The 23,251-nt window shown below is 37.8% G+C and overlaps 1 protein-coding gene across 8 annotated transcripts in view; it reads left to right on the top strand.

The window, feature by feature from the left end:
- The first annotated feature begins 4,409 nt into the window (after window positions 1-4,409).
- DGKH (diacylglycerol kinase eta) overlaps window positions 4,410-23,251 on the top strand; it is a 210,182-nt gene continuing 191,340 nt past the window's right edge. For 3 of the 8 annotated variants that reach the window (XM_074299188.1, XM_074299186.1, XM_074299181.1), the window contains exons 1-2: window positions 4,410-4,754; window positions 13,425-13,652. In XM_074299188.1, coding sequence (XP_074155289.1) covers window positions 4,695-4,754; window positions 13,425-13,652 — 288 coding nt within the window. In that variant the 5' untranslated portion in view covers window positions 4,410-4,694. Of the gene's footprint in view, window positions 4,755-11,546; window positions 12,593-13,424; window positions 13,653-13,975; window positions 14,447-23,251 lie in introns of those variants that run through there. The other 5 variants (XM_074299187.1, XM_074299182.1, XM_074299184.1 and 2 more) reach the window with 4 other exon arrangements.

Raw genomic sequence — 23,251 nt, 5'->3', positions numbered from 1 at the left:
AATAATCATTTTTCAAGAGGATTCCCATCATTTTCACATCAACAACCAATTCATTCCTATTAGTATGAATTAAATCCAGAATAGACTTTCTCAATGTTAGCTTTTCCACTTTTTCAAGTATGAAATCATCTCCAAAGCAAGTCAAAAAGTTATTAGTTGCCCTGCTTTTGACAGAGATAAACTCCAACAGATGTCTGGATAATTGAAGTCCTCTATCACACTATATCATGGCTCTGGATTAGATTTGTAATCTATTTCCTAAATTGCTCTTCTAGTTTCTCTTCCTTTGTGGAAAGACTCATATGCTATAACAACATTTCTTCTGTTTCTCATTACATTGACCTTCATCCCAACATTTTCCATTATGTTTTTCTTGTTTCTAGATATCCTTTCATGAGTATTATTCTTATTTTGAACATATTATGTTCCTGTCTACCTTTACTTAGGTCTTAAATTTTTTTTTCTGTGAGCTAAAGTCTATTTTCTTTCTCTCCTACATCCTACAATTAGAGAAAAAGAAAAAAAAATCCTTATAACAAACATTCACAGTCAAACAAAAAAAAATTCCCATCTTTTTTCATTCTGAAAACTATGACTTTATCTGTCCTTTTCCTTTTTACTAGAGAACACTCATCCAGAGTCATGATTCAGTCATGGATTTTATTTCACAAAGCCATAATGATTCTTATGAAATTAATTTATCTTTGCTTTAAGAATCCAAATCCATCTTGTTTATTTATCTATCGATATTTAATATTATATGTCTCCCTGCTGGCTCCTTTCTGGGTTCTACTATCTTCTGTTAAATTCTGAGTATCTCAAATGCTCTTTTTTTCCTTCTTTCTAGTCTTCTTCTAGCTCTGCAAAGTTGTAGAGAGGCAAATTTCAGCATCAATGACATAAAAAAGTCTCCAAAACCTTTCCAACAGTTAGAGATAGAATGGGCTGCTTTTGGAAGCATTAGGTTGTTCCTCAAAAGCTAATGACAAATGATGCTTATTAGTAATGTTGTAAAGGGAATTCTTGTTCATGTATGAATTGGGCAATATGGTCTCTGAGAAGTCAAGATTCTAATAACCACGTAGAACAAAAGAAACTTAATAGCCACTTTTAGAATGTGAGCTTATAATTATTATAGGCTCACATTTTAAAAGTGGCTATTAAGTTCCTTCAGAGCAGGGACTGCTTTGGTTTTTAGCCTCATGTGGGAAGAACAATATCTGAACTTCTCCCCACTCCCATCCCTTCATACTCGTTAGGTTAGTTTTTGCTTAAAAGGTATCAAGACAATCCTTGGATCTTAGTTGACTCAATAGTCTATACTCTCAGTCTGTTGACTATTTTCTCATCACCTGAATACAAAGCAGCCATTGGGAACTGGAGGGGTTTTCAGTTATTTGATTGTTGGACCTGAATGGGACCATCATTCAGCCACTCAACAAGTTCTGAATATCTATACTTGTCTTCTGTTAGCACAAAGTAAATTACCTGCAAGTGTCTCATTTTGTTTCAATAGCAAACCCAAACTTCCAGTGGGCTGACCTGAGTGAAATCCAGTCCAGAATATCTTTCATCACCTGTACTTTGTACATAATAAATACTTTTATTTTTAAATTTTACTAAAATCTTATATCACCTCCATTTCCGCATCCCTCTCTTATTGTAAGAGCTATATACCATTACTATGAGAGCCATCTGTCATAATAGACATTTAATAATTTGCTTTTTGAATTCATGTGAATCTTTACAAGTTGGAATTGTTGGATTGTATCTAATAATCAGTATCCTAATTCAGAAACATAATCTCTTATTTGGACTATTGAAATAGCTTTCTAATAGGTCTCTTGCCTTCCACTCTAAAATGGCCACCAATTCATTCTGCAAATATCTGCCTGTATGATCTTCCTAAGGCAGATGTCTATGTCCCTAACTTGCTCAAGAAGCTTTAAGGGCATTCTATTGCTTCTGGGGTAAAATAGAGACTTCTTAGCTTGGCACTTAAAAGGCTCTTTTATATCTCCAACCTACTCCTTTTGACTTCTTTATATTATCAGCCAAACTGACTTACTATTCCTTGAATCTGTCTTTCTTTTTCTCATTTCTATGCTTTCTTTCACATTATTCTTAATACTTGGAATGCATTCTCACTCCATGTCTCCTTGGCTTCTTTCAAAGTCCAACTTAGGTGTCACTTCATATTAAAAAACCTTTCCATTTTGTCACTTTTCATCCTCCATCTAATGATTAATGCTTTCTTCCTTTTCAAATTGTAAATTGATATTTACTTATCTCTATACTTTGTATTTCTCCTCTTCTCAATAAATATTTTTGAATTGATTGAAGAGATAGAGCTTTTAAAGAGTATCAGTGCTAGAATTCGGTGTATATATTGCATATGAAGTAAAAATTTAAAATTATTAAGAAAAAATTAGGCTCATTATGAAAAACAAATCTAGTTCTGTAACATTATAGTGCAGTTTAAAGAATATTGGGTTTAAAGCTGGGGAGCAGAGGTTCAAATTTTCATTCTTCACCTGTATGAATTTTGGTGAATCCCTTAATCTCTCTGGATTTCAGTTCATTATCTGCAAAAGGGGAGAATTGGGCCAGATTATTTCTAGGGTCTTTCAAAATATATAAAGTTACTTTCCATTAAAGTTTCCCTCTCTATCCCCGCAGGGGAAAAAACCAAACAAACTTTGCAGACTACTGAAAATCTGTAGTTTGTCCCATCTGATCCTTAAAGTTTTTCACTTTTGGAATAAGAATACATAACAATATGCATATACATTTATTTATAGTTTTTTATTTACCAGATATATGCGTGGGTAATTTTACAGCATTGACAATTGCCAAACCTTTTGTTCTAATTTTTCCTCTCTTTTCCGCCCCCTCCCCAAGGCAGGTTGCTCAATCCGATGCATATACATTTACATGAATTTGTATAATTAAAAAAATTTGCAATATTCCTTCTCTCCTGCTTTTCAGCTTTTCTCTCCAGGTAGGCACTACCTATTTTTTCTCCAGTCAATCTTTTTACCTGTGTCCTTCCTCATCTTAGTAAACTTTCCTTCCAAATCAGGAGATCTCAGTTCTGGGCCTGGTTCACTTTGACCAGATAGATATGTGACACTGAGCAAGTCAATCATGCCTTTTGAGGCCTGGATTTCCTATTCCAAGAAGCTGGACTAGGTCATCCCTAAGGCTTCTTCAAGTTTTAAGTTCTACCATTTTCTCTTTGAAGATGCAGTAGTGAAACCAACATGTGTCCAGGGATGTAATAATTTATGAATAAAAGGATCAGTCAAGTAAAATGTTACATTTGCTTCTTTATATACTTTTAACAGCTCTTGTAACAAAAGGGAAATTGTCAGTTGGTGCATTTAGAGTACACCCCTGGTGTAACAACGTTACAAAATTATTGTATGCTAGAGGAACTACCCTCTTGCAGATAAACTCTTCTTGCAGATGTAAACTGTTCAATATCCTGAAGACTAAAATGTCTCTGGAGCAGCTTGGCCAGGAAGTAAGTACCACGTTAGCAGCTTTTGCTTACGATTATCTTCCATGCACTTTTAAGCCGGTTAATGTCAAATATGATTTCAACTAAACCTCAACCTGCTTAGGCAAGCATGCAGCTGAAAGAGCCAGCGGTGAGCAGCTGCTAAATTCGGAGATTGAGAAGAGGTGGATTTGGTGTAACTGTGTGCACAATTCGGGAGGGGACCCAAAAAACGAGGTAGGAAGATGGCATCTAAAAGATCACACTGTCTACTCTCACCTGGTTTGAAAACCCAGAGAAGTGTATGTTGGGAATCCCACTAGAGGAGAGGTTAAGAAAAGGATGGAGGAGAAGGAGGCAATACTTATTTTTCAAGCTGAATCTAATCCCTTAGCCCCTTCAGCTCCTCCAGGGGATCCACTCCGGTCCCTATGGTGTTTTCAATGATTCACAGTTGCAAAAAGGGGCTGGCTGCCCCTCGGGGGAGCCTGTCCTGCGCGATCGCTTCTGGCTTTCCTCCCTCCTGTCCCAACAGCTCAGCGCAGCTTCCCGGGCGCTAGTGACGGTGGAGCGGGCTGCTTTCGGTTCCATGCCATATATGGAATGACAGCAGGGTCACGTGTGACTCCGGGAGGCAGCAGCGGCTCGGGAGCCCCGGAGGAAGGAGCGAGAGGGAGGGGAGCCCGCGAGCCTGGCAGCTAGCTCCGGGAGGGAGAAGGAGGAGGAGGAGGAGGAGGAGGAGGAGGAGGAGGAAAGGGAGGGAGGAGGAGGAGGAGGATTCTCTGTCCGTGGGAGGCAGCGGCGGCAGGACTGGAAGAGCTGGAGAAGCCTCGGGGAGAAAGAAGAGGCGCTGGATAGAAGGAAAAGCACGGGAAAGGGGTGGGTGGGTGGGATCGGGGGTCCGGAGAGGAGACTCTGCGGAAGAAAAGGGAATAGCCGGCAAAGCGGGTCACTTGTCCCGGACCGTAGCCGGCGGAGACGGCGGGTGGAGGCAGCAGCAGCAACAGCGGCAACAGCAGCAGCAACAGCTGCAGGAGGAGGAAGAGCGGAGAAAGAATACGACGTCCGGAGCCGCGGACAGAGCAGCCACAATCCCCGTAGGTCAGCTCGCTTCGCCTCGCCGGGACGCAAGCATTGGCTGCCCCTGGCAAGGTAGCGATCCCTGCCGGCGGACTGGAGCCGGCTGGATGTGATGGAGCCACAGCACGTGTATTCCTCTTACAGCGCCCGCAGCCCGGTATGGGAGGAACTGGTGGGTACGATGTGCAGTACGCAGGCAAGGCCCCCCGCCCCCACCCGAACCCCCTTCGCTAAGCTCCTGCCTCGCCTTACCTAGATCCCCTCGCTTTTTTTTTTTTTTTTCTTCTTCTCTCCTCCTCTTCCTCCTCCTCCTCCTCCTCCTCTGGTCCGGGCAGCGGGCTTCGTTCAGGAAATGGCCGAAGATGAGGTTCCCAGCTGCTCCCCCACCCAATATCAGCGCTTCCTCCTTCGTTCCTCCTGGCCAGTTAGTGTGAGGTCTCCTTTCCCTCTCCCTTCTGCCCGTAGCCCCTTAGTTTAAGGCTAGGTTCCCAGCTGGGTGGGCAGGAAATTGCCGTCTTCCCCCCACCCCCTTCTCGTGAGTAGTCTGTCCTGCGATTGTGCTAATCTGCATGTCTTATTTAAATTTCATTTTGGAAAAGGAGGGAAGGGTGATGGGAACCTAGGTTACGTGGGACATTTATTTGGCTGCGAGAGCGAGCGGGTTTTCTGGTCTGAAACTGCTGTTCAAATCAATCTGGAGCTCTCGGGCTTCCTGAAAGCAACCACTCACTCACTACCTTGGCGGCTGAGCAGAACGAGTAATTGGAATCGGTGTCAAGTATCCTCCCTTATCATCTTCCTCCAAAAAGCCCTGGGCTCTTACAGGGTTAAAGGGTTTCGCTGGAGATGAAGCGGGAAGGGAGCTGTAGCTTAGTCCAGGATTTGGCCGTACATGAAACACGGATGTTGGATAATTTTAGTGTCCAAGAGTAGTTGGTAATGTGTGTGTGTCCTTAAAGGGGAGGAGACCGGGAAGGGGAGGAAAAAGGGAAAGGGGGAGGGGTAGGCTTTTCATTTCATTTAGTCAACTCTGCATCTTGCTTCTCCTTTATCAAGGAGCTTGAATCCCCTTGGAACTATTTTCAGGCACTGAGTCTGAGAATCGTCACCCAAGAACCCTTCATTCCCCATTGTGAGCTATTTCCCTCATTTTGGCTCCCTTTTTTGCCCCTTCATCCCACACCCCAGTTTAATTTCTTCCCAGCTTGTGTTAAAAAAAAAAAAATCTTGACCAAGTCTGGAGAAGTCCGTCAAAATTTGCTTTCAGAGGGTGATCTCGGGTTATACTGCCTTTGTGACTTTATTTCTATGAACCTTAGTTTTCTCTTCTGGAAAATGGAGGTAGTAGCACCTGTACAATCCAACGCACAGGATTGTTGTGAGAATCAGATGAGATAATCTAAAATTATCATTGTCATTGCTAATATTGGGAGGTCTGGTGGTAGGGGTAAATCTACAATGTGATGTTAAGGTCCCTTTCAACATACAGGTGCTAGTGTTCTTGTCTCTTTCTCTTCTTTCTCGATGTCATTTGCTTCCCACTTCTTTGCCCAGTATAATTTTTCCTGCCTTCTGCTAGCCATCTTTCAGAAGAACTCTTTCACACTCATCCATCTGTAATTTCAGCTGTCTATGCTTATTTCAAAAGTAGCATGTCCCTATTTGCTCATTTTACTTTTAATATGGCTATTTATGGAGATTAAATTATGATTAAGATGAAAGTATCAGAATCCAATGTTTAAGCTTGATGGTGTAAAATATCACCACCTCGAGGATAATGTTTATTATTAACAATCAGTATTAAGGCACCTAGTAGCTGGTGTATTTGGAGTCAAGAAAATCTAAGTTCAAATTCCACCTCAGAGACCTAGACCAACCTTACTAAATCAGAGCAAGTCACTTAGCCTCTCCCAATCTCAGTTTCCTCCTCCATAAAGAAAGGATAATAATAGCACTGATCTCCCAGGGTTGCTGTGAGGATCAAATGAGATAACATCTATACAGCAAGTACTTTATACTGTTCTTTTATGTTTCAAGAATTCTATTCATGGTACTTTAAAATTTTGTGGGGTTTGTTAGCACCTAATCTCGGAAGGTGATTTTTTTTAATGATAGAAAAACTGTTTTAATCAGGCATTGATGTCAATATTATTCAATACCTAGCAAAATAAAGGGAAGGTACTTTCTTTTCCTTGTCTAAAGTAGATTTTAAACCTGATAGGGAGTAAACCTTCCTCTGACTTTTATAGCATATACTTCATTCACTAATGATCTTATGATCATTCTCTTTTAAGGTGTTTGCTAGGATCTTTCTGTGAAATGTGTGGAGGAAAGGTGAAAATTTATATATTGAGTACTCCAATTTAAATAAGGTTTCCTCCAGAAACACTGTTTTTATCAATCCAAATATAGTGTTTCCTTTTAAAATAGGCTAACAATCCATTTCCTTGATTGCTTAAAAAATACACAAACACCACTCTTTAAAGAGTCTATATAGATACATGGCATAAATGATAGTCATCATTCTGCAGTCCTGTGGTTATACCTATGTGCCAAAGATCCATTTAACTTCTACTATGCTAATATGGGTTTGTTAGTTCAGTTATTCAGAAAGGAAGTAGAACTGAATAGTCACTCACCTTATTAAAAGTAGGTGGGAAGGGAAAGGGAAGCAAAGATGTCTTTTGAGAGTATTCAATTTGGTTGTCATTTTTTTGGAGCTTAGGAGTGATGGACAAAAATCATCAGATTATTCTGAATATATTTTGCTCTGAACAATTTATGCCCGCCCTTTAAGTTGTATAGCTCCAGAGAACATAGGCTGCTGAATACATTCAAATGTAAGTCATTTTAGTATTTTCCTATGAAATTCATTAATTTATATTATAAATGTGGGGGAAAGAATATTTAAGAATGTCCATACCATTAGTAGAGGAAATTTACTTTTTAGGGAGGCTTTTGTTATATTGTCTGTGATATAGCAGCTTACAATGAATGTCCCACTGATACTATAGCATATCTAAATTAAGATGTTCAAAACTCATATTAATCATTCATATCATGGAGGGAGAGAAAGAAAGAACAGAAAATACTCCCTGCCCTCATGGAGCTTACCTTTTAATGAGGAATATAAGATATAAAAGATATTTATAGAGTAAGTGGAATATAATTTAGGAGATGTAAGACCTCTTGAAAAAGTTGGGATTTGAGCTGATTCTTGAAGGACACAAAAGACCAGGGCCTTGCTTGATACCTAACATTTTTGATAAATAATAGTACTACTTTCAAGGTGATATATCCAGGTCCAAAGCTGAAAGGCAGTAGCTATAATTTTGACATTTATTTAGTAAAGGAAGACATGTAATTGATTAAAGGTGGGAGGGGTAGATAAAAGATGATTGAGTTGATTAATTTTGTCTTATAAAATGGACTTGAGTAAAATCCACTGGAAATAGTGTTCTAAAAGTCTTAATGCAGTTTTCACATCAAAGATATGGGGCTATATTTGGCTATTACCACTTTTAATATCTCTGTTATAAAGAAGAATGTAGTCAGAAATCTAGCCAATATTATAAAAATAGTTTGAGAGTGGTGTTTTAATTACCAAAGGCTCCACTAAAGATCACATTTTTACTATTATTTTCCCCTTCAAATAATTTGATCCTTACAGGTTAAATGGAATCATTGAGAAATGAAAGAATGTGGAATCAGTAAGCAATTCATTTTCAGAGTAAAATTGGCTTTAAAGGAATCTCTGGATTCTTATACAAGCAATAAGATGTTTAGCTTTAGTTTATGAAAAATAGAAAAAACCACCAGGTGTGTTGAGGTCTATGTTGATGCTAGAGCTAAGTGATTTCACAAATGTGGTTTTCAAGTCAAACATAAATTAGGTTCTTCTCTAAATAAGAATTTAAGTTATTTAATCAATTTGGAAAATACTAAATTCTAGGAATAGGATTACAATATCTATATATTGTATATAGCTACAATAGCCTTTTGGAAGGTTTACCAAAGCTGCAATAATAGCACTTTACCTTTTATAATGCTTTCAGGTTTTCCTGTTAAAAGTCTGCTCTCTTCCCAACTTTCCTGGAAAGTAGATAGTTGTAATGATTGCAATGTCCTAAGGGTCTATAATTGTAAGAATGCCTGGCTTTTTAAATTGAAGAATTATAGATGCTAGACAGAAGTAGATTTTGAATGGTTGAGTATCTCAACTTTAAAAAAGATATAATTCTTTAAATTCCTCATCTGGGAAAATCATAGTATAAGTAAATTCCAAGACAGAGGGGATTGGACAGATCATTCAGTTTGACACACCCATTTTGCAGGATAGGAAACTAAAGCCAAGAGATTAAGGGATTTGTCCAAATTAATAAATTGGCAAAATCTTTATTCTAAAGCTGTGTCCCTTGATTTCGAAAAACGCTTTCCCCTTTTAGTGACCATTAATCTAGTTACTGGAAATGAAATAATTTAGATTTATATATTTAGTATTTAGATCTGGTTGTAATCATCTAACAAATCTTTTATTGTCTACTAGATGCTAGGCACTTTGCTAAGTACTAGGAATATAATCCATTAACAAGCTTGTGTTAAGCAATTAATATGTGTCAGAAAAAAGAAAGTAAGTTTAGGTGGAATACACTGCATGCTTGTGGGGGAAAGGAGATTTTTGTGGTTTTCTATTTTATACTATTAAATTATTGTAAAAGCAGACATTACTTTGAGTTAATAAAGCATAAGCACAATGATTCTTTCTTGATATGTATCTATATAAACTTAGTGGTAGATTTGCCTGGTGGTAGGTTTTCCTTGTGTTTACCACAGTGCCCTGGCATATTGTAAGAGCCTGCTAAATGCTTGCAAACTAATTAGATGCCTGGTTGTAATTCGTGCCAGGTTGTAAAATTGTTTGCTTGTAATAGGCTAAATTCCAAAATTTATAATTTCAAAGTTACTACATTTTTTAAAAAATCTGCAAAATATTTTTTAAAAAGTACTCCAATAGGCAGCTGAAAGTTTTGAAGTTAGTAAAAGTAAACACATAGATTTAACTTAAAATGCAATGGGTTTACAAATTGTTTTCCACTTCTGCTGTAGCAAAATATTAATATACAAACATTATTACATTTTTCTGATCAGTTTTGGGAGAAAATATACAAGACAATAATATTAAGAAATACATTAAAGTATGCATCCTGGAAGCTTCCAGTTTACAAGTGTGTGACCCAGCAAATAACTAGAAAACAAGCTCTGAACATGCTCTAGTTGTAGTTTTTCTCCCAAAAGAGTACAGAAGTTCTGTGTAAATGTCAACAATTATTGTTGTTAATAATGAAGGGTAGATTTTTGTTTAGGTTTTCTGGGGAAATGATGATAAGTTTTTCCTTTAGGATCCTTTCTTCTTTTGTCTCATTTCTGCTCTGACAAGATTGCATTACAAGAGAACGTTGACAATAAGAAATCCATACTTATTTGGGAAGGGAAAGCTGTTAGTGCATTTAAACTCACAACCAAATTTGTAAATAGAGATTTAAACGTAAATCTTGTGGTGAGATTAGGTCTCTCAATGGGGTAATGCATGCACTTCCTTTGATGTACTAATTGCCCAACTGTTGCACATAAAACTATTTTAAATTATCTTTAAACATCTAATTTTTATGATTAAAGAGAGGGGATTTATTTGGTCCTTCTATTTTCATACTTAACCCTATTTTGTCCAGAGAAATATGTCAGAAGCTTGTAAGGGAGACAAACTATTATAAATATTAAGGCATGCATTTCAGTGTGTGACTTTTTAGGCTATAATATTTTACTCTAAAATGTAATTGGAAATACAACTCAATCTGACAATGATCATATTATCTGATTTTAATTAAACTTATGTTTTGTTTGAGCTTTACTAGAATTGTTAAATTAAAATACATATATTAGTAGACATAATGCGAAATTTGCCTCTTCATACTACAAACATGCTATTTTCTGGGGAAGGCAGTAATTGACAAAGAAATGACCAAAGAAAATGAGTTTAACCTTAGCCAAGTAAAACATTTGCAAAAACACACTATTCATACTTTTCATTTAGGCATTAATTTATTTATTTTAAAAAGCTACTGTATTTTCACAGTTTTGCAGATTCTATATTTTACTTTGGAATGCAATATCCAAACCTACTTGTTTTCATTCCTATTAAATATACATTAGCAAGCTAAGAACAGATTATTGTTCTAAAAAATAAAGCATTTTTACTGTTCCCGTTAAAGAGAAGTATTAATCTTCATAAAACCATAGGTTTGGGTTTAGAAGGGACTTTAGAGGTCTTCTGGTGTGAAACTGAGGCTCAGACTTGCCCAGACTACTAGTGTGAAACTGAGACTATGACTTAGGCAACATCACATTTAGAGTAAGTGGCAGAAATCAGATTCAAATGGATGCTCTGGGACTAAAAGCTCATCACTTTTCCTACTGTATTACAGTTCCAAACTGTCAGGATGCATCATAACAGTTAGATATGGATAGACTTTGTTAGTTATTTTATTTGAAAATTGTTGGGTTCCCTCCTCTACTATATAAGAATTGGCATGATAGTGTGAGAAGTATATTGGATTTTGCCTTAGAAACTGTATTCAGATCTTGCCTACTCACCACCTTGGTGAAACTTGGGAAAGGCCTCAGTGTCCTCCTGTAGAATATGAAAGAATCACATTAGATGGCTTGTAAGGTTCCAAATCCTCATACACTTGTGTGCTATCTGCACACTTTAGAGCAAATCCCTTTTTTTTTCTTTTCTTTTCCTTTCTTTCTTTCTTTCTTTCTTTCTTTCTTTCTTTCTTTCTTTCTTTCTTTCTTTCTTTCTTTCTTTCTTTCTTTCTTTCTTTCTTTCTTTCTTTCTTTCTTTCTCCTTCCTTTTTCTTTTTCTTTCTTTTCTTTTCTTTTTTTTTACAAAGAAAGTAAAGCTAGTACTTTGTCAAAGTGCTTCAAGATTTAGGAAATATTTTACATTTAGATGGATTTATAAACTATTTGCCAAAGCGCTTCAGGATTCAGGAAATATTTTTCCATTTACATGAATTTATATACTATATGTTGTTGAGGGAAAAGAACCTTAACCATTAACTGCCAGCCGTGCCAACTGAATCAATCAATTATGGTGGGCCATGTTGCATTTTAAAGTCAATAGAAAAATATCTCCCCTCCCCCGGCCCTTCCCAGTGAGCACAGATGGTTATGAATGCTCTGAGGGGGGACAAGAATGATGAAAAGATATCCCTACAGTCTGGCAGGAAGTATTTGACTTACTTAAAAAACACAGTGAACACTACCGTCTGGAGTTCAGCTCTTGGAATGAGCAAAAAACCATTTGTGACTTGGAGAATCCTGGAGAGTATTCCCCCTCCCCCCCCCACTGTATTTTCCAAATCCTCTGACAGCGGGGTGTATATTTTAGTATGGGCTTACTTCCGAACAGAACGTGCAGTCACCACCTGAGGCTTCACTTCCCCTAGGTGCCTGACGTGTGGCAAAGCTGTAGCCCGCAGATCGCCTATCTACTACTTATAGCCAGGGGGTAGGGAGTGGCTATCCCGGTGCTCCAGATATTGGGATCCTAGGGCGCCCATCTAATAGCTTGATGGGGTGGATTCTTCTGTGGGCTCACAGTCCAGGTTAAGACTGCTGCCACAGTGACGCTTTATGTTCTGCTGCTGTCTCAGGCTGTGCTTTTGTCTGCTTCTATATACTCTCCGCACCCTTCCCAGTTTCCTGTTAGCCTAACTGATCGCTGTCTTTCTGAACGAATAATTCTGAGCCGAGTCCAAGCCTCCCGGAAAATGCTCTGCTCTAAACACAGGCGGGGATCAGCCTAGCCCTTCCCTTCCGTGTGCACTCTCGGAGGGCGGGCGTGGGGGGGGAGTGGGGGTGGTCAAGAAAGACAACATCTCACCGAAGAGAGCCACTTGTTGGGGGCCGAGAGGGCGAGCACAGTAAGAGCAGGAAGAGAAAAAGGTAGGAGAAAAGGGGCATGTAAAAAGCAGAGGCTACAGGAATCCCTGACTTCCAGGGCACTGGCCGGACTCCTTGGGTGGGAGAGAACGTTCCTTAGAGAGATGAGCTCAGCTCGCTAGCCAGAGCAGCCTACTGTGGGACAAGCGCAAATCAAAGAGGGGAAGCTGGTGCGGGGTCGGAGTTAGAGCAGGAAGGGAAAAATCACTCCCGGGAAAGGGAGGGGAACTAGAGAATGTTTCTCCCAGGCTGCCGGGAACCGCGAGGGAGGGAAAACACCGCCGTCACAGAGGCTGGGAAGTGGGGATACTCCTTGGCCCCGGCCGCTAGGGTTTGCTGCGGAGGTTGTCTTTCTCCCTCCCTCTTGCTCGGAGTCCGTCCGGCAGCCCTGGTCCACAGGGAAGGAGGAGGAAGAGGTGGGAGAATTCCCGCCACCTCGGTCTCTCCCTTCCTGGCAAGCTGTCCCGAGACCTAAGTCTCCCTTGCATTGTCACTAACACACATCCATCTATCCATCCATCCATCTCGGGCTGGGACTCGGGGAGGCCGGACAGGAAAGGTCTGGGGGTCCGGCTGCATCTGCCTCCCCCACCCCCCGGGCCCGGTTCCAACGCAGGAGGCAGCAGGGATCCATCCAGTAGGGAGCGGGCTTGGATCCCCTGGGGAGAAGGAATAATCGAGGGGGAAGGGGCTCTGCGGTGTCCGGCCTCCCTTTCCCGGACTGTGGCGGGGTGGGTGGAGAGCTGAACATGGCGGCGGCTGCGGGGTTCCCCTGAGGCCCGGGGTGCCCTCTGACCGGCCGCCGTCCCCACCGGGCGGTGCTGTGTCCCCACAGGAGTCGGAAAGGATGGCCGGGGCCGGAGTCCAGCACCACCCCCCGGGCGCTGTCGGAGCCACCACGGCTGCCTCTACTGCAGCCACGACAACCTCAGCTACAGCCGCCGCTGGCGTCGGCCCAGCCGGCCCGGGAGACGAATCGTCCGACAGCGAGGCGGAACACGAGGGACCGCAGAAACTGATTCGGAAAGTGTCCACGTCGGGGCAGATCCGGAGCAAGGTGAGGGTGCGTGTTTGCACGTTCTTTGAGCGCGTGCTTGCGGGCGAGGGTGCGGAGGCCGGGAAAGGGCTGCAAAGGAAGGGAGTCTAGGGGCAGAGTCCGGGGCATCAGCGCTGCGGGCCTGGCCCGCGGGCTCCCGGAGCATCTGGGCGGGAGAGCTCGGAGGCAGCTGAAGTAGGAGGGGGGAGGGCACCAGAATACTCGGAGAACCTGAGAATAGGGGGAAAAAAAAAAGAGGAGGAGACCTGGGGGAAAGGCCATGGGAGGGGCATGTGCGTAAAGAGTGGGCGAGCTCCGAGGGGCGGGGTTGGCAGCCTCGGCGAAGACCGAGGTAAAGGGGCGTGGGAAAAATAAAGTTAGCGCTCTGAGGCATGTTCCTACTTTGAGTTGAACTGCCAGCATTTTTCCACGTGTCCGAGGCCTGCAGTCTAACGTCGAGAGAGTTGATGAAGCTTTGGCTGTGGGTGCAGGGAGGGGAGGACAGCACCACCAAAGTCCTCCCTCTTTCCTACCCAGATCAGGCTTTACCCCCTCTCCCCCCCGCAGGGAGGGGAAGATTCTCTCTCTGTCCCCTTTTGATCACTGCAGCCTCTTGGGATTGAGCCACAGCAGGGACTGGCCGGTGGTAAAGGCTCTTAGCAGTTAAAACGGAAACCTGCGGTAATAGCAGCTGGCCTCGCTTTTTGTCCCATGGATTTCAGAGTTCTGAACCGAAGGGAGCATCTGTCCCACTAAACCCTGTAAAAACAACAAACAATCAAAAAAATCCCAGCCGCTTCTCCATGCTGCACCGGGAATAGGTGTGTCTGCTGCTCTGTTTGCTCTTTTGAAGTCATCACTCTGGGATGTATGAGGATTGTTTGCTTTGAAGATGCCTGAAACATTTATTGAAAGTTGACTTAATTTCAGGGTTTGTTCATAGAAGGGAAAAACCAATATGGTGCGTGCGTGTGTAATGGATGCATCACATTTAGTCAACAGGGATTATCCAGTGGGTAAGACTTTAACAAAAGGCCACCGGGGATGCTCGTTGGAGATTGTTATGTAAATTGGTGTTTAGTCTGTGTGGACTAGTGCCAGAAAATAGAATATACACTGTGTAAATATGGAATTCATGTTAGTCCTATTTTATTTTCCTCTAAAATTAATACAAATCATGAAGTTAAACGTGAGATAGCATGTTAAAATATTTTGCACAGGTTTGTTCTTACCAATTTGGTCTTGTTACTATCTTGTGATATTAATTTATGATTGGTTGATATTTGATGCTTTGAAAGGCAGCTTACCTTAGTGGATCTAAGGATGACCTTGAAATCAGAAAGTTTGGTTCACATCCTGCCTCAGATACATATTAGTTGTGTGATGCTGGACTAGAATTTAAGCTCCTTGCTACAGGCAATTCTCAAAATTATATTCCTGCCCTTGTAGGTGGGTATTTACACACTGAATTTCCTGTACCTAGATGACTTGCTGAAATTCACAAGTCTTATTCCCAGTTTTTGATAGTTTTGGTTGTTTGCAAGGTTTACTGGTAGGGTTTTGAATTTTAGGTACAAATTAGGAAGGAATGTTTCACAAATTAGGAATGAAGCATTCTGTTAAAAATGAAAAATTTTAAACTATGGTTAACCAAAATATGACCTTCTTTAAATTGAGAATTAACATATTTGTTTTGAAATATAATTTAAAGTCGCATTTTAAATACATTTGAGAAAAGTTCACATGGTAAAATAATGAAGTGTTAAAATGTTTATATAAACAGGTACTTACGGGGGCATGTATTTTCATTTGTATACGTACAAAGGTTGCATACACACATATCATATGTCAAGTATCTTACATGGTAATAACATTGGATTCCAGGTTGTTTATGAGGAAAGCACTTTGCAAATCTTCAAGCATTATATAAAAGAGTCATCATATTCATAGTTAGCTATATGAATAAAAATATGTAGTCTCCAAGTTGTCCAATGTCAAGATTAACTCATACTTTGAAAGGTAACAGTGATACATCAAGATATTTAGCTTCAGTAAAATGTAACAGGTCTATTTAACTGGTACTTGTGAGATATGGAGATTTTGAAAACTGTAAGCACATTTTTTTAAATATAGTAAGTACTTAGATGTTGAATCAAATCTGAGACTAGAAAACTAATATTGATTTTAAGATATTAATTGGAAATTTGTTCTAGAGCAGGGTGGGGAACATCTGGTATGTGAGCCACATAGGGCCTGAGAAATCATTTGCTAAGACAACCACAGGTGATGATGAGCTGAAAACTAGGTACAACATTCTCTCATTGTTTTGAGTTCTATAAGTTGATAATTTGTATGGCCCAAGAATGTTGTTATATATAACCCTTAGCAAAAAAAAAAAAAAAAAAGGCTTTAACCTTGTTTTTTAAATAATAGCTTTTAATTTTTCTAAATACATGAATACCTTGCAAAATCTTGTGTTCCAAATTCTTCTTCCTCCTTGCCTCCTGCCCCATTACCTTAGACAGAAAGCAATCCAATATAGGGTTAATATGCGCAGTTCTCTCTCTCTCTCTCTCTCTCTCTCTCTCTCTCTCTCTCTCTCTCTCTCTGTATATATATATATATATATATATATATATATGTACATATATATGTATGTATATATATATTCATCATGCCATTCAACCCACCCTTGTTATGGAGGAAAGAAGAAATAGTTAGAGTATTCATTAATTATCCTGTTTGTACTACAAGTAATCCAATTTTTAGTAAATATGTTTTACCTAGATTTTGATTTTATAATTAATTTTATAATTAACCAAGCTCTTCCAATATTTTTGCATGTCAACACCTGTGATCCAAATTTAAAGCTTACTTAAACCCTTTGTTAATAATCTCAGAAGGGCTGCAAAGATGCTTTAGAAAAGATTATCAGACTTTGAATCCTACTGCAGACATCAGCTGTGTGACCCTGGGCAAGACATTTAAATCTCTTTCAACCTCAGTTGTAAAATGGTCTATAAAATGGTGGTAATAATACCTTTCCCAGGGTTGTTGTGAAGATCCACTTAAGATAACACATAAAACACTTAGCAAACCTTAAAGTTCTTTAGAAATGTTGGCTATTATGATGACCAATCATGGCTATCTACCTCTTATATTCTGGAGGAGCTGTCCTAAAGACTTCATAACTGGTACATCTCCCAATTCCACAGTTTTGACAGAAGCTTAATTTCCTTCTATTACAATACAACCCAAAAGATAAAACAACTCATTACCAATTCTGCAAATGGTTAGAATATCTATGAAACTTTGACTTCCTCTCTGAGTTCCCTGTCCTGGAAGAATGGACAACATATTAATAAACTGGGAAGTTGTCAAAAGATTTATATTTTGACATTGATGCTCAGTTCACCCAATGTGAACTGAGGAGGAATATATCACTCAACTTGTTCAAAGTGAACTTGGTTTTTGCTTGACCTTGTTACAAAATATCTCTGCTGTCCTTTTCCCAACCCCAGTTTCTTTTAGAAATGAGCATGTATGAAGCAAGTCAGTTTGAATTCAGTGATGCAATAATAAGTTGTATGTTTGAATATTAGTTTAGTTTTCTATTTTATGAGTTATAAATATATATTCTTATGTCTAAAATAATTTTTAAAAATTATTTTAAAATTTCCAAATTTGGCTTTTTTTTTTTAAAAGAAGTATTGATGATAATAAAAAAGCCATTATTTTTACCTCTTTTAGTTCATGTAGGTCTGCAAAGCTTCATTGTTGTCTAGTTTACATAACCTAAGAGCAAATTTTGGAAGCCTGAGATCCCAATTATTAACTTGTTTGAAGTGTAAGCAGATGTGTGTGTCTATGTGTAAAAATATGTAATTTTTAAATGTGCTGATTATTCTCTTGTATTTATAACAGTAATATCAATTTTATGTAAACCTTTAAAGTTTGACTTGTTTTTTTCTCAAGGCAATCTTTTGAGGAAGGTAGTATAAACATTATCTCTATAATACCAGATGTGGAAACTGAGGTTTTGGTCCTAAGATCTACTCCTAGATCTTTGCCTAATCAGTGTGTGGTGTAATTTGATCATCAGTGAAGAATACAGTGAATTGTAACATTTTTGTACTGGGTGTGACTGCTATCTTTTTAGTAAAGGCCTGAGAGAAGATCTGGTATGATTCTAAAGTTAAGAAGGAATTTTATAGTCCTCAGTTACATTATATCTTTTCTTTTTCTTACATGTTTCTTACATGCCCCTTACATGTGTTTTTTTCCTATGTTTCTTTCCCCCTCTCCCTCTCTTTCTCTCTCTGTATCTTTTTTTCTCTCTCTTTCTCTCTGTCTCCTTGTCTCTCTCTCTGTCTCTCTGCCCCTTTTCTCCCTGAGTGTGTGTGTGTGTGTGTGTGTGTGTGTGTGTGTGTCCATTCTCTTTTCTACAATGCTCTAGTCATAGGACAATAAGTCCATAGAAGCATAGATTCAGAGCTGGAAGAGATCCTAATGATCATAAGACCCCTTCATTTCACAATTGAGCAAACTGAGACCCAGGCAGGTTTAAGTTATTTATTTGCCCAAGGCCACATAGCTAGTAAGTGTTAAAGTTTAGATTCAAACCAAGATGCTCTGATTCCAAAATCAGCATTCTTTCTGCCAGATTCAGCTCTCCCCACCTACATACTCCCCCTCCCTTATTTTTCTATTTCTCCCACTTCTCCCCACCCCTTTCTGATTTTGGATTGTAAACTAATGATTATGGTTCAGTTTATGTCCCAGTTCTACTGTCAACAAACAGTGCTCAGGAATTCAGATAAGTAGAATCTCAGGAAGTCACATCAGATATCCAGGATACAAACAACAGATAATCTTACAGCTGCCTCAGCTCTTGGATTATGTGGCTATTTCCCACAGAGAGAGAGAAAAAAAAAATCAGTCACTAAACTGGAAGGTGATGAGAGAGCTGCTGATTTAAGGAACCTAACATGCAGCAGTTAAGATGAGAGTCTATCAAATCCTCTCTTCTTCTTTCCTCTTTTTCTAGGTATTCTTGTCTTCTCCATTTCCTGTTGAAAGAGCTCTTCTTTCATCATATCAAAGGCCTATTATTCATTTTAAATTTCTCTCTTTTTAAAGATAATTTCATAGAGATTTACTAAAGAAAAATCATTGGGATGATGTTGAAATTACCTCATTGTTGTGCACTTGTTTTTTCTTTAGATGTGCAGCGAAATCAGGCTTTTCCCCCCACCTGAAATTTGACCATTTACAAAGAGATGTTTTTGTCTTTACATAGTTAGATGGCTTAAAAAAAAAGAAAAAGACTGCCCAAGTCTGAAGATTTTTTAGAAACTTAGCTCAGCCAAGTAGGATAGATGATCCCTTCTCCATGGGATTTCAGTTTACTTTCTCTGCTTTCATTCATCAAAGACCCTTGAGAAAAAGTACTCTATGTACTTTGTAAGTAACATTGAAAAGTTTATTGTATTTTACATAAATCAATGCAGAAATAACATATTTTTATTATTCTAACCCTTCTTCAAAATATGTTGAAACTCCAGGTTTTTTAAAAGGACCATAAATGGTTTTTCAAAAGTGGTTATGTTTGAATATTAAAAATGTAAGGATATAGAAAAATGTTTAATAGTAATTACATTAAATTACCACTACAAAAGATATATTAGGACAGGATAATCAATTTGTTGACAACAGTCATGGAGCATTACTCCAAGTGCTTTAAAGAGCTAAGCAAATATATTACCTATTTAAGATCAGAGTCCAAGTCATAGGAAGCATTTTCCATCAGTGGTTCTCAAAGTGTGGTCTGTAAAACTCAAAATCTTTTCAGAAACTCCATAAAGTCAAAACTATTTCCATAATAATACTAAGATGTTATTTGCCTTTAAAAAAGCCAAAACACTTTTTCCTTTTCCAATTGCATATCTGTGTGAGGTAGAATTTTCTTCATATACTTCATTCTAAACTACATATCAGAATAGCTTGCTTGCAGAAGCAGATATGAGGATCCAGTTGTCTCTAAGTTAGATTTTATAAAGAGATTTGAAAATCTACATAAAACACCAGTCTTTTCATTAAATATTTTGTTTTAGAAACTAATTTTTAAAAAAATGTTTGTTTTTGAAAAATTTGAAAATGAAAAATCATTTGTGACAACTAATCATATTTTAGCCTGCATTTCTGAATGCCTTGATATTCAAAGGTGTATTTTGCTAAAATCTGTAATTAAATTAATTACATAATTAAAATCCAAACAAGGAATATTTGAACATTAAAGAACAATTATTATATTCATAGAGCAATAAAACCTAGCATTTTTATAGCACTTACTATGTGCCATAGGCTTTACAAATATAATTTCATTTGATTCTTTAAACAATTGTCTGAGTTAATATTATTATTATGTCTATCTTAACAGTTGAGGAAACTGAGGCAAATAGATTAAGCAATTGTCCAGAATCATACAGTTAGTAAGTGTTCTGGGCCCTGGTTATACTCATATCTTTTTGATTCTAAGTTTAACCTTTTGTCATTGCACCACCCAGCTAAGACTATTGAGAGAGAGAGAGAGAGAGAGAGAGAAAGAGAGAGAGAGAGAGAGAGAGAGACAGACTAATATTCAAAGTGACACATACATTTTTGGACTTGAACAAAATGGGAAATTGTTTGATTAAACATTTGTCACAAGGGTTACTTCCACCCCACCCCAGTGTGAGTTGGGAGAAAGAAGGAAGACAAAAAACCAAAACAAAACAAATGATAATTGAAAAAAATTAATTGGGGTCTTATTTATTATTATGATAGGAAACAATCATATTACAATCCTGAGCTTTTATGATATCAGGATATAGAAAATGTTGATTTAATTTCTGTCCTAAAGATAAAATATATATAACAGTGTTTTAAATATGTGAAATTCAGATATTTTCTATATTGGCTAGTAGAATGACATTGTCTGCCAAAAATGAGCGAAGATCTAGAGATGAAAGGATATGGCTAGAAATAGAGGGGGAGGGTCTGAGGGAGAGAAGGACAAGCTAGAGACTAAAGTACCCGTGTCTGGGACACCTAAATTACACTTGCAACCTTAGATTCTTGGTTTGAAGTCAGAGTATTTTGAAAGGAGGAAATCCTCATTCAGGAAGAAGGTTCTTGTTGCTTTGTGACAAATATGAAGGGTTCTTAAGAAAATCTTTAAAAAATCTTTTGCTCCTTCTAGAATACCAATTAACATGGCACAATGGGTTGGGCCAGAAAGAGGAACAGAGATGGAGGGAGACATGATGAAGAAGACTAGGAGAATGCCACTGGCCATTTATTTAGTTGTATCAGAATATCCACCCTAACATAATTTTTTCTTTAATAATTTTTTTAAATATTTTTTTTATAATATTATCCTTTGTATTCATTTTTCCAAATTATCCCCCCCGTCCCTCCACTCCCTCCCCCCGATGACAGGCAATCCCATATATTTTACATGTGTTACAATATAACCTAGATACAATACATGTGTGTAAATACCATTTTCTTAACATAATTTTTCTAATGCTTTCCAGCTAATCTTCATCTTTCTTAAGAACAATGATATTTCATTTTCTGATTTCACTGGGGAAAGATGTTATTATTTAAGTGAGTTATTTAAAAGAAAAACCATAACAAAATTTACTCCTTTTGATAGAAACTTCTGTAAAATAAGGTATACATTTAATTGTTCCCCTTAACATGCTGAAGATAATTCAACCTCTAGGTTATAATTAACATCAGTTATTGTATATATGTATGTATATATATACATACATACATATATATATGTATGTGTATATATATATCTGTATATATATATATATATATATATATGCACATATTAATCCACTCATGCATGTGTGTACACACATATCCCATAGTTTTTATTTTCTGTTGTAAGTTGTTATTTCTGATAGTATAACTGTTACAGATCATCCTTTCTTTTTTTTTAATAGCTATGAATTCAAGTTTGTTGAACTTAGTTTGGAGAATTAGATAACCAAATCTGTTCGAGTTGTATGTGCATAAAACTGTATGTATATTAAGGAAGCTCTGAACCTGGAGTCCAAAAGAGCCGAGTCCAAATCCAGTTCAAATCCACTCACTAATTTAGACCGATTATTCTGGATATGATACAATCTTCTGAAATCAGTTTCAGCTTTAAAGTGGGGGCAAAAATAGTACCTACCTCCAATGGGTGTTATGAATATCAAATGAGATTTAGTATTTATAAACTGCTTTGCTAACCTTAAGGTTCTAGATTCTAATTATTATTATTATCTTTATTCTTATTATAAATAAATTTTTGACTTATTTGTGGTTATGAAGGGCTCTCCTTCAGTGAAATGCCATATTTTCATTAACTGGCTTTTAGGAGGGTTTCAGTGATCTGCAGACCTCTTTTGCAGCTTTTTAGGGTTCAGTTCTACTAGGCAGAAAATTTAACCTCAGTAAGTGGAGTTATTGTATCTGTTGAGTATCTCTAGAGCTGGAGACATTGAAAAGCAGAATCAATCATTTGAAAATGCAGGCCTTGCTTGGTTTTAGGTTTCTAAATACAATCATAAATTCATGGAAAAAAACTCTCTTGTCTTTATAGAACATTTATTTTTAACTTGGTTTACGTCTTTGCTTCTGTTATGTGAACTAAATTTAAACTGGGAACTATAGCTCTTGATGCATAATATATAACATATTGTGTTTATGAAACTAGATTATTTCTATGTTGGTTACAAATTAAAAGTGACCTCTACACTATATTTAAAAGTTAGAGCCATGCTAAATTATTAAGCTTTTATTTTTTATGTAAGTCAACACAGTTTTTCAAGCTGTCTAAATTTAGACCATTCTCATTTTGTTTAATGTTTTTGTGTTTGTTGTTATAGAGAAGACCATAAGAAAACAATATAGTAAAGAACACCAGAGATCCATTTTGATCACTTTCAGATAGAACCTTTAATTCTAATAGACATTTCATTTGTACTGTGAATGATTTTATAGGTCTCCACTTGCAAGAAATAATTGATAAATTGGTTTGTTAAGACTAGATCCATGACAAGAGACCTTGCTGTGAAGCATTTTGCAAACCTTAGAAAAATCCATCAGCTATTATTCTTATTCTTATTCTTATTGCAGTTATTGTTATAATTTTCTTGGCTCAAATTCTACGCTTATGTAAGATGAGAGGTCTTACCTGTTCCTTCCTCTTTCTCCTCCATGATAGGGCTTTTCTTCTACAATCACTTCTTATTGGCTCTATATATCTTGTGTGTATGTATGTATGTGTGTGTGTGTGTATGTGTATGTGTGTATGTGTGTGTGTATACATTAGTTATTTGTATGTTTTCCATTAGACTGGGAGTTTCTTAGGGCAAGGATTTATTTTTTTGTTTTTCTTTGTATCCTTAATATTTAGCACATTCCAAGTAGTAATAAATACTTAGTGTTGATGGTTAATTCCCTAAGCAAATTCATAATTAGTTGTTGATTACTAAAAGTCCCTCCCCAATGGATATTTACATAATTAATTTAATTATACCTTTATCTTGATTCTTTGATTTCAAAATCTCATAGTCATTGTT

The sequence above is a fragment of the Sminthopsis crassicaudata genome, chromosome 3 (assembly GCF_048593235.1).
Source record: "Sminthopsis crassicaudata isolate SCR6 chromosome 3, ASM4859323v1, whole genome shotgun sequence".
Taxonomy (NCBI): Eukaryota; Metazoa; Chordata; class Mammalia; order Dasyuromorphia; family Dasyuridae; genus Sminthopsis; species Sminthopsis crassicaudata.
Note: the sequence above shows the minus strand (reverse complement) of the source record. Positions and strands in the feature narration are given on the sequence as shown.